General features: G+C 40.8%; 1 protein-coding gene across 3 annotated transcripts in view; it reads right to left on the bottom strand.

The window, feature by feature from the left end:
- The window catches only part of kif26bb (kinesin family member 26Bb), a 36225-nt gene that overhangs the window by 7487 nt on the left and 16238 nt on the right, over positions 1-12500 (bottom strand). For all 3 annotated transcript variants that reach the window (XM_028041047.1, XM_028041046.1, XM_028041044.1), the window contains exons 6-12: positions 11790-11999; positions 10925-11018; positions 8728-8999; positions 7534-7711; positions 6818-6956; positions 6129-6285; positions 2151-5202 (exon numbers count right to left, since the gene is read on the bottom strand). In XM_028041047.1, coding sequence (XP_027896848.1) covers positions 2151-5202; positions 6129-6285; positions 6818-6956; positions 7534-7711; positions 8728-8999; positions 10925-11018; positions 11790-11999 — 4102 coding nt within the window. The remainder of the gene's footprint in view (positions 1-2150; positions 5203-6128; positions 6286-6817; positions 6957-7533; positions 7712-8727; positions 9000-10924; positions 11019-11789; positions 12000-12500) is intronic.

Genomic DNA, 12500 nt, shown 5'->3' with positions numbered 1-12500 from the left:
CGTCATGGTGACAGTTTTAACAAATATGTATAAACGTGTTTTTTTTATAAAAGTTACATATTGCAGCTTTAACGTCTGTGTTCTGTACACACGTGAAACCAGACACAGCTTTCTTGTTTGTGCACACAACATTGGGCTATAAACAAGGGCGCAGCTATGTACTTTCTGAGGCGTATGCAGGCAAATAACAGGAGCCCGCCCCTCATCAGACAACACGTTTCAAATGAAACAATCATGCCTCTGTTATTGAACACATCATTCACACACGCACAAACAGCCTTTAAATACAGAAAATCCCAACTAGAAATCATTTTCCCGCTTTGGCGCCCCTCATGCGTGGCGCCCAGATGAGTCATATATTGTGCATACCCAGATTCTGATCACTCTGACTGGACCACTCCTCTTCTCAGTAGTAGTACTTTTTAAATTGTTAGTTTTGTCACTATTAAAAGAATATTTTTCATATGATTTCTAATATCTTCTACAAGCCATGTAGACGTACCAGCAAGTGTGGAACAAGGTTATCTGGTCAGAGGAAGATAATAATAATAATAATAATAATAATAATAATAATAATAATAAACCTTAGATGCAAAATCAACAATTCCCCAACATTCCCACTTACTAATAACAGAACAGTCAGGGCCAGAGATTCACATCTCAGCAGGACAAAAACTTTGAATACATATATAGAGCTACAAGGGAGCAGTAAAATAATCAAAGCATATCTATAACATGGAACGGCCTAGTCAAAGTTCAGACAGTAATATAATTGAGAATCTCTGTCAAGACAAGAAAACTGATGCACAGTCACACTCCATCCAATCCATCAGCAATTTCCTTTTTAAAACCATGTGTAAAAGTCTTACTGAATGACATATGGCTTCGTGTTGGTCTATCACATGAAATCCTGATAAAATACCATCAATTTTGTGGTTGAAATGTGTCAAAGTCTGGACAGGTTCAAGAAATGCGAATTAATGCGAGGGAAAGTGGGATAACAGGCTGTAAGTACAGTATGTATGATGTTTATGTTCATCATACATACTTTTTTCTAAAAGAAAAAAAAACAGCTTTTAGTCCTTTTGTTTTCCTCTAGATCATCTTTACTAGCTTATATATCTTTCAGCAAGTCTGAGCATAACTGCACACACCCAACGTTCTAATTTACTTTACCAGCCAAACACACTTAAGTTTCTGCGTTTATGCTTCCATTAGTAAAGGCCATCACCGGCTTCATATATTAATGATGTCATGTCATACACAATTAGACATCGAGGCCTTTCAGAAACTAGGCCTTTACAGCTGTGTGTCATGTCTAATTAATGTCACATAAATATGTTATGCAGCCAGATTATAAACCAGAGCTGTTCTGGGTGGAACTGCCATTCATGTAGAAATATTTTGTGGTGGCTTGTACTTTTTATAAATCACATTTATTAAAAAAAAAAAAAAAGATAATTTAGTTTGTAAACTTAAGGGAGAAAAAAAATAAACCTTTTCATTTTTTTTGTTTTTTTTCTATTCATCGGTTCATGTTTTCACAAGCTTCATAATTATGAAGTAAAATTTCAAAAGCTATTTTTGAAATTAACTACAGTGAAAATATAAGTCCTTGTTACAGATTTTTGTCATCTCAAAACAGCAAAGGAAATCTAGTCCACACCTTTTCCACACCCGTCTTTCTTTGTCCTGACTATGATTCCATTTCAGTTCAAACACAAGATGAAAAAGTTGATTCCTGAGAGGAAATGGTCAAATTTCGTCTTCGCTTCAACTTTTTAAATACATTCTTTGCCTTAACAAAAACGTCATTGCCATGTTAAATATTTTTAAACACTGCACATAACCCTTAAATGCTGTGAAACAAAACACAACCCATAATTCTGCAACAGTCTAAAGCCTAGCACTACTTTAGTCATCTCAAAAATGTTTTTCTGAAATTTTCATAGCATCAATGTTGATTTTATTTATCTACTGGTAAGACATAGGTACTTCAGCATTTTTGTTTTAATTTGGAAGCCTGTTTGGATAGTTAGAAACATCTAACAAAATATTTGAAGTAATGTTGTCAGGGCCTTAAAGTACAAATAGGTTCCCAAAGAGAACATCAGTCGGGTTTTAAAAAGCCTTTAGTACAGGGGTCTTACCTGCGTTTCCTCTCCTCCGTGATGATCGGCTGCTGCGCGTCATGCTGAGCAGAGATCCACTCCGGTCGCTGACAGAATCTCTGTTTGACGTGCTGCTTCCTGTGGCTTCGCTGTCTCTTACTAAGCTGTCATACCCGCTGCTAACCAGGCTGCTCCGGTTAGAAAAATGCAGGGACGTCTTCCCCATGGCTGGTGGCAAATCTCCGCTCAACACACTAGTGGTGTCGCTTGCGTGCCCGCTTAAATGGTCCGGTGTACGAGGAGCAGTCACTTGGCTGTACGGCGAGGGAAGAGGGGACATCTGGTCCGGTCCGCATGAGGACGGACTGGAGGACCTTTCCCTGAGAAGGTCCGTGATCCGGCCGTTGATGATTCCCTGAATGGCAGATTTTGTAGATGAGCATGTGGAGCTCTGGCTTGGAGTCCGACTGATGGAACGATGAGATCGTGGAGGGGAAGAGGGAAAAAACGAGGACGTTCGCTCAAAGCTAACCATTTTACTGTCTGGTGACAGACTGGCACTGCGGCTGGAATGTTGCAGACTTTTGTGGGACATGTTTAGAGTCTTGATGCTGGGGGAAGACTGCCGACGAACTTTGGGAGTTGCGATCTTGAGTTTTCCAACGGCAGAAAGTTTGGAATGAGAATGCTTGGCAGACTGAGACAGAGGATCTTCTGTGTGAAAGAAGTAATGACTATGGTCAGAACTTGGATTTCTCCTAGGGCTCCTATTGGCCCTTGGAAAGGTACAATCTCCTTCGTAGTTTTCTTTATGACTTCCTTTACAACTAGCTTGATTGCTTCCCTTGGAGCTTTCCTTGGAACTCATAGAAGTGTTACTCCTGCCTCTTTCCATGGTTGGGAAGTCTCTTGGGATTCTTCCAAGGGAATTAGTCCTTCTAGCCAGCTGCTCCAGTTTGGTATTAAAAAGCCTACTGCTGTTAACGGCAGGAGGCCTATGCCTGCTGCTTGAATTGTCATGTTTTCTTGTGGGGCTTGGTGTAAAAAGAGATTCGTTTCCCTTACTGAGGGCACTCGCTGAATCTTGTTTGACCTCTGAGATGTATTTTTGTGGAGAGGAGGTGTGGAGGCTGTGGTTTTCAGCAGACTGCTGTCTGCCATGCCTTCTCTCCAGAGTTTCCCCTGGGCTACATGGAGTAGATGATGTCACCCCCCTTGAGGGGTTGTCTCTGTGGCTGGGATTTTGCCAGGCTCTCGGAAGGCTACCTGTCACAAAGGAAACGGGTATGGTTTCATAGCAACCAGGTGCAAAACCAGTTCTCCTGTGGTTGCTTCCAACTTGTCTGCAAGCAGTGTCTACCCCCTCTGAGACCTTCTGACTGTGTGTGGAATAAACATGCTTGCAATCTCGAGGGTGGCCTTTATCTGTACTTTCAAGTCTCTTTTCACACATTTTGTTCTCCAAAGCTTTTTTGCAGATATCCTTATCTTCTGAGACCAGTTGGTTGAAGGAAGTTAGACTATTTGTCCTATCAGGCTTCTTAAGAAGATGAATCTCAGAAGCACAACTTTGAGTCTGCTTATCTACATTATTGTCCTCTGGACTTCTGGTGTTTTTTCTTTTGAGTTCAGAAGCTGAGTTGACATCTTTAGAGATTTCAGGAACACTTTTCTCTTCCTTAGCATCATCTAAATCACAGTCCATATTCATCAACATAGGGTTAATAAACGAAGGCAAGAACCTAATTTCTCTTTTGAAATGATTTCGAGCCTTTTCGTTGTTTTGTTCTGTGTTTGCAGATTGATCAGCAGGGGGCGCTGAAGCTGAACAGTCGTCACTGACGTCGCCAATGATTCTGATAGGTTGGGAGCTAGCAGAGGTTTGACCATGTTCTTGTGACTGTGCAGGCTCTCTGATACAAATAATGTTTCCACCTGCATTCCCGCTGTTGTATGCTCCACTGATGGTCACCTCCTCTACCATAGAGAAGACCAGTTCGTCTTGACCCATTTTGTCCAATGGCTGTTGAACTGTCACCGTGATGGTGGCCTTCATTTCCTTACTGTCCTTTGCGCTGTGATCCCCGATCACAACACTTTTAGCCATAGAGTGTGAAGAGGAGCAAGAGGACGAAGGAGATATGGGAGAGCTTTTACCGATGGGTGAAGCACGTTTATCTGGTTTGAACCAGTCTGCAGCTTCATGGTTCTCCGATGGTGGGTGTTCAGATAAACTGGTGGCAGCCTTTCTATGGGAATTTGCTTCAAGACGTTTGGATAGGACATTGTTACCTGACTTAACTGCTCTTGTTTTAGGAAGCTCAGACGGGCATGTCATGCTAAGTCCCAGAGCTTGATTCATCAGTTCTTCACTGGAGCTGTTTGCACTGCACTCCTCACAGTCAAACAAACCTGAATCCTCTCTCTGAAAACTGTCTGTCGGGACAGCACCATCTGTCTGCTTTTCCCCAAAAGACGCCTGAGTACAGCCTTTACCCACATTCAACAATGTATGTGAGGCTTTGGATGCTTCTTTCTGGGGTTGTGTTTTGGCTAAAATATTCTTAAGAGTAGCACCTTTCAAGGAGGACTTGAGGATTTCCATTGTTACCTCACTTCCATCGATACAACCCAGACGTTCTTGAAGTTCAGCAAAGGTGTCGCACTTAAGACAATCTCTCTCCGGTGGTTTCCCTTCTGCTCTCAGTCCTTCGATGTTCCCCTGTACAGTTTCCTCTCTCTTCTTTTCTCCATGCAACTGAGGAATTAGCAGAAGTTCCTGGAGAAGCGCTGTGAATTCTGGGTCATCCAAGTCGGACTTGTTGGGATGCAAAGAAGGTATGATCGGCACAAACTCGGGTTGCGCCAGCAGTGGGGCCGTCTTGGAGTGGACCGAGCCGTCAGAATTTATCTGGATGACGGTGTCACAGGACTGGTCACTGCTAGAGCGATACAGCTCACCACGTAGTCGGAAAGATGGGAAGTCCACGTCTACCTCTTCTGTGGAGTGGAATGCTCGCAGGGCCAAAGAAGGAGGACCTTTTTTATCTTTGGTCAAACTCCGTCCACAAGGAGAACATGATGTCGATTGCTGTAAGACATAAATAAAATATGTTGTTGGTTCAAACAGACTATGCAGTTCAATAGAAGCAGTAATAACACAATATGGCTAAGGGTGATCGAAAACTTAAAGTGATCCATAGTTTATGCTGTTCTTTTTCTGAGAAACAGAAAATAGCTGCTGCTTATTTTTGGCTTTTCACCATTTTATGCATTTAGTAGCTTTGGTTGTTTCACCCAACATTTGGGTAACAAAATGGCGTCATCTGCCACAGGAGATTTTATCCATAGGTCAAGACAAAATGGGGAGGTGTTTTATCTCCACTTTGACAATTAACAACTTAAAGGAGGTTGCTATAGTCTAATTTTGTTAATTTTCAAAAAGAGTTTAAGTTCAGGGGTACAAAATGGTTTATTTATGAAATTGAAGCAAGACAAAATTGCGAATCATTATTATGATTTGCTGAAGGGGCAATTTGACCAGGCGCAATCAACATTTTCCCCAAACAAAGGAAAATGTTGTTGTTTTTCTGACAAAACATATAAAAACTTTATGTAATAAAATACAATTGAGACACTGACTATTATGTCACTGCTCCAATTCTGCATTGAAAGCTCCCCATTCCTATTAACAGAACTGGCCGAATTTGTTGGTTTGTGTCTCAACCCCAACAATTAGGCGCAGTTTGCCTAATTTTGATAAAGTCCAAATATTTTTAAGGCATTGTACAGAATGGTGTTCAAAAACACCATTCTGTACAATGTTTCTGATGTGCTTTTGAGGTCACTGAGGTCAAGTTTTAAACCTGTTCAGATTTAAACTACTAATTTCTACAAAGGGGTGATGTAAAACTTGATTGTATCCACACATACTGTTAATATAACCACCACAAAGACTGACAATTTGAGACTTTTACTGGATCAATTAGCTGGGAGTAATTAGGCATTGTGTTGTACCTTTGTCTTCTTCTGTGTCCTGCGAATGCGAGAAGCCAGCTGAATGGTAGCGAAGGACTCTTGAAGATGTGCCAATGAGTCAGCAACTTGACCAATCACAGCAATGTGGCAGTTTGAAGGCATGGATTCCCGAAGGAGCATCGCCAACTTACTGGACCTGAGCAAATGCAGTTCATATATTCACACATCCACACAATAACTTCAGACATCCAGTTGTACTGCAGTTGTATGAATATACCTGAAATTATCCACATCACTGGTAGATTTGGATTTAAAGTTATTTTATTCAATTAAGAGCTTGTTTTTGTGATTGGGAGTGATATAGGCTTTTCCCAAAAAATAATAACATTGCCCTAAATATATTGTTCTATTTACCTTGCATCCCTTTTGTTCGACATCCTTGGAATCTACAACTATTCCGTATTCATTAAATTATCTGCTTTGAGATATTGCCACTAGCATAGCCAACAAGTCTGTAGCATTTCATTGTATTAGTGAAAAGAAACATGTTGGCGAAGTAAAAAAAATACTTAACTCTAAATTTCCCAGTGGTGTGGATCATTTTGGGATATGAACATATCCCAGGCATACTTTTTGCAAAAGGTTAGTTAGACAGTAACACAGTTGACTTTAGAAACATATATTTTACAAATGTTTTCACCAATGTCAGCGTGCATATAAACTCTTACTTGCTGGGGATGGTTTTATTTCCGCTTAACAGAGCCAGGACAATAGAGCCCAAGTCAGAATGAGGAAGCTTGTTTTTGCTCACGCCCCTCATCCCACTGCAGACATCAATCATGGTCAACTTTGTGGTTCCCCGTGAACCTGGAAATGGAAATCAAACAGAGAAAAAGAGGCTTGGTATTATGTGTAAATGAAACTATTATAAATTACATAACTGAATATTGGAAGTACTAAGTTTTAAACTAAACATGGAAAATAATATATTGGAAAATACATAAAGCAGTTCATGCTGCCTTCCAATTTTAATTACAATGTTAGGAATTTTTGGATTCCGAGTTGGAAATATAAACTGGAAGGAATCCTGATTTTGGAATTCCGATACCAATCTTAACCTCAAAATCTAATCTGACTGCTGTGCCTATGAAATAGAGACAGCAACAGTACTAAATTGTGAATTTTCTCTTCTGACATTTTGCATCTATAAATCAGTAGTGCAATACAGTGCAAACACATATAGTGGTCATTCAGTATTCACAGGTTTTTCAGTGGAACATGACTCAAAATTATCCATGGAAAATTTGTAGATTTGCACATTTTTCCAAACTGTTACTTTAACAACCCCACTGTATATATATTTTTGGAATAATAAGATAAGCATGATGGCTCTACTGTAATTCACCAGAAAAAAAAGCTGGAAGAAAGAAATTTCAACAAAAACCTTTTCCAGTGGTGCTGCTCTCAGTACGAGGTGGCTGGACGTAAAGGGTGAAGAACATTATGGAGCTGTGACACAGGTATGTAATAAAGTCGGTGTGTCGCCGCGCTGCAATGGCTGCGTCCAGGAGAGAGGCCGCTCGCTCTGCCGTGGGGGCCTTCACACGGTTGTGGTTACGTAGCTAGAAAGACAGCAGAAAATAGCGCTAGCATTTAGCTTGCACATGTGTTAGACGCATGCTAGCATTGTAGCTATCATATGTTACTATTGGCAGTGCTCAGACTTGGTAAAGCTTTGATCTGGAAGCTGGCAGAAATGTTCAGTACCAAATTAAATTAAATGTTCAGATGACGCTAGCTGCTTTTGCTAGCTGTTTCGTCATTATTTATTTTTGCGTCATTTATTTCTTTCCATACCAAGCTTGTTCAGTTTGGAAAGCAACCTGCTGCTGATAAGTTAATTAACAATTAAAGTTCTATTTACTGGAAACCAATGACCTAATTATCAAATAAAGCCAATAATTTAGTGATGCAAAACTCAAAACCGCAGTTACTAAAAAAATTTTTTAAAATCTAATCACAAAATCAGATATTGACAAAGCATCTATTTGGCATAAACTGAGGTATTAACCCTGAGTCTTCTTGCTATTAGGCAGCCATATTGGATGATGATAATGTAGCAATTAAGATTTAATATCCCATCCAGACTTTTATTACCTTGACAAAATGAATCTCAAATTGTATTACATATTTATTTCATTACGTAGAGAAAGTAAAAAATATAAAATCAAACTAACAAATGTTTCTGTCAAAATGAATTTGTTTCGCATAAATAAACTAAAATGACATTATTGTCTTGGTAATAAATCTTATTATGATGTAAACAGTCCTACATGGTACAGCTACTCATTTCAATCAGTTAGAGGAACTGTAAAATAGCTCTCCGTTGGATCCTAATTCTTTAAATGGAGTCTTTGATGCATTGCCAACAAAGCTGAGCCAAAAAGAAGCCATTGCATTAACAGTTAGCTACACCCTCACGACTCTCTGGTGGCTGTATTTAACCTTGTTTACTAAGATTGATTGGATTGTAAGAAGTCATTTGTATAAAAAATACGTGCTTTTTAAACGACTGAATCTGATTTTGTTCAACCTGTAAGACTTATTTTCCCTCACAAATCACAAAACGTCCTCATACCTGTATTCCATTGACTGGGTCCTCGGTGACTCTAACATGGGCCTTTGGGCTGCCCTGCACGCTGCTCGGCGAGGGGACCACCTCCCCCAGCAGGTCTCTGAGGGTGTCCTCTTCGCCGCAGCACAGCTCCACGGCGGACACCGAGACCGTCAGCTCGGTCCAAGTCTTCTCCCTGCGCCGCTCGATGGCGCTGTACAGCCAGGAGATGGCACAGGGAATCAGGCCGAGCTTCTGCAGGTTGTCGCCGCTTCCCACCATACTGGACCAAGACGCTGAGGAAAACAACACAGCAGGCGGATGAGTATTTGCAAGGGTCGTGCCAAAACATGAAAATGTCACCTGATATGATGAATTGCCACATCTATTTTAATGTCAGTAATCATTTTCTGCCCATAGGTTCTTTATGTTCTAATCTTTAGAGCTTTGTATATTTTTTCCATCCATCCAATGTCTAAACGGTTGCACGGGAGATGGTATCTCCAGCTGACATTGATCAACCCTGGACAGGTTGACACCAGTCTGTCACAGGACACAACTATACTGCTCAAAAAAATAAAGGGAACACTTTAAGTGTTAAACACCTGTTTAAGTGTTCCCTTTATTTTTTTGAGCAGTGTATATATGCACACACTCATGTCCTAGAGGAATTTAGAAAGACCAATTGACCATACAGTCATGTTTTTAGGCTCAGAGGAAGCCTCAGCATCCAGAGAGAATAAAATGTCTTAAACTTTCATCTTGCTGCAACTTTAATTGCTCAATGTTTGGAAGTGTGGACGACACGGACTGAATGGCTTCGTTCATTTACTCGGTCAAGCTCTATGAAGGTCTGCTAATGAGCTGATATTTGAGCTAGGCATGCGCAGGGACAATAATTAAAAGCGCACGTGCAAGTCCATCTCTAAATGGCTTAAAAAATGATGGAGACTTGTAGCTCTAGAGCATCTCCTCAATTAAAGAAGGCTGATTGGTCGCAACAACTCCTGACCTGGGTAAGTTAGCATATTTCCTGCATATCTTTCTTCTCTTTAAGTTCTTTTCCAGTCTGAAAACTGTGGTTAAAGGACAGTAGCGCCAGAAACTGTTCAAAACTAAATGAAAAAAGAAGGTTTTTAGGCGGGTCCTGTCAAAGTCTGGACATAAATCCGGCTAATTAACACTTGTTTGCTGCCAAAGGTGACACAACCAGTTGTCAGGCCTAGGGAGCAATTGGTATGGATCAATAAATAAATTATTTTAAAAGCTACATTTCACATTCACTCAGGTTATCTTCGTCAGATTTTACCATTTATTTGCTTATTAGAAGCACTTGTGTGACAAAAAAAATTTAAGAAATAAAACCAAGCGTGGCTCAAATACGTTTTAACAGCAGTGTATTTGCCAAAGTCCAAAACCTCCTACAAAACCCCAAACAGATGCCATGTTGCATCTCCTTTTGCACTTTTGCCCTACATTTGTTGTGAGATATGGGTCTGGCTTTACCTTCTATTGTCTTATCCAAAGTCTAATTGAATGAGGATAAGAGAATTGGTTTACTCCAATTAAAGGCCGAGCTGCCCGCCGTTATTCAGGGGGAATGGCATTCTGCTTAGGAGATTGATATCCCTCTGGCCGCGGGCCACATGCACTCCGTATCAGCCGACTAATTCAATCAGATTTACGGAGAGTGGCGTCATGTGAAAAAGCAGTTACAAGGAGACCCTGTCCTTACCGCACATGTGTGTGTATGTGTGCGCATCTTGGTGTCTGTGGTAAAAAAAAAAAAAAATCTATTAAATCCCTGCAGCAGCCCTAAGTGCAGGGTCCCATCTTCCTAATAGAAACATATCACAGCCCACTTTGTTTTTAGTCAATCTTAGAAAAAGCATGTTTGTGTCCTTTGGAGTATGGAAGGAGTACAATTTGAAAAATATCAATGTATGGTTTGAATGATAAAGAGTCAAATGGCTGAAATGGCACGACACAAATATGGCTCAGGAAAAAGAGAAATGCACAAAAAAGCAGAGGAAAGGTGTCAAGAATAACGCAAGGACACAGAGAGGCAATGGAGACTTGGAGTTGAAGTCAAGAGGAAAGATTGAATGATGGTAAGAGTGGCAGGAGGAAGGGTGCAAAGGGGCTTTTAACATTTATGACAGCGTCTCACTCCCAGCTTAAGATTTTAACCTGTGACCTCTCGCTGCGACCGATGACTTACCCACATCAGCGCATCCTAGGCCCAGAACGCATCCATCACTGCCGCTGAGGACACAACGGATGACGTCAGCCAAGACGCCTGTGCAAACTTCAGCCTGGGCAAACGGGACAAAGGACAGGGTGATTGATCTCAAGACCGAAAATGTGAGCGCAGTCCAGCCGAAAATCTGAAGCAGGAGGGGAGTTTACACGGGATTTCCCTCGAGCTTTGACACGTGTAAGCCGAGCTGGAGAGTCTTACCAAGGGGAGTGGTGTCGGTTTTCTGGTTATTAGATAGACAGGGGGGAACCACAGTGGTGTGTACGTTAATATACAGGGGGATGAATTGTGCTCTGAATGCCTTTTGCATCTGACATAAATGTACAAAATGGCAGTTACGTTAAAATCCAAACAGAATCATTCAACATGTCTCTAGCTGCATTTCCATTAAACGTATAATTGCCCAGTTTTACATTTCAAAGATATTTGCTTTATGGAAAAGTCAATTTCGAAAAATCTCTAGTTTTTCCATGAAACGTTTTGATGTTAGGGTGAGGTGGATGTTTTTAGCCATCTCAAGTTGGGTTGATTTCACAAAACTGTGACGGAAACACTTTCCACATCAGACTAGTCACATGATCAACAACCAGATGTCGCCATGAAGAAGAAAACTACAGGAAGTAGTTGGAGGATCATGGAGCAGAATGATTTGCAACGACATATTGCATGAACAAACTTCATGTGGGATTTTAATTGCGTTTCTTATTTAATGGAAACACTACAATTGCAAAATTGTGTTTTTTTGACAGTGGCGGTATATTGACAAAGTTTTGCACACATTTGTAATGGAAATGCAGCTTATAATTGTTAGTATAAAGAACCAAACCTGTCCTGAATCCTGAGAATAAGCTCCATCAAAGTTGAAGGTCTTCAGTGGACTTCTCCTATCCCTGCCGAGAGTCATTGTGCTGTAGGATAAGTGTTTGGTGACTGGATCCATGATGGTGACTCTCTTCCTGGACGGGTCGATCCGGAGAACAGGTGGCTGGCCGTGGCTCTCTGACAGCAATCGGCTCACCCTCAGCACGACTTTGACCTGAGAGTGGAAGGGAATGAGAAGGAGAGCCATGCTGATTATCTGCTGTACACACCGGGCTACAGGGCGATGATTACCCTGTTAAATCTCAGATTACACACGGAAAATCAGCTGAATTGAGAAAGCGAATCATTTTGTGCCAGAGACAGGACAATTTACCCAAACTACAAAATCTGTCCAAGAGTGAGATGTGAAATACACAGAGGCACTGATCTGCCCTGCAGATTGTTAGAGTCTAATAATTTTGTCTCACCACAGTCAAATTTCAAAGGTCCTGATCCAAAGCCAGAAGAACCACAAGTACAGTAAGTATCAGTATCCCTGTACTATGGATTTTGGAAGGTCAAGTGGATCTTTCAAATACTAGACTGGTGGGTTTTTCCAAAAATATCTCAAATGTTTGAACTTTTGGTTTGTCTGTAAGGTCTTCCATAAGGACGTGTTTTGGTTGCAGGTATACATCATGCATTGTACTTTAAGAAAAAAGTAGTTATTGGATGT

This window comes from Xiphophorus couchianus, chromosome 15 (genome assembly GCF_001444195.1).
Source record: "Xiphophorus couchianus chromosome 15, X_couchianus-1.0, whole genome shotgun sequence".
In the NCBI taxonomy this organism is placed as follows: domain Eukaryota; kingdom Metazoa; phylum Chordata; class Actinopteri; order Cyprinodontiformes; family Poeciliidae; genus Xiphophorus; species Xiphophorus couchianus.
Note: the sequence above shows the minus strand (reverse complement) of the source record. Positions and strands in the feature narration are given on the sequence as shown.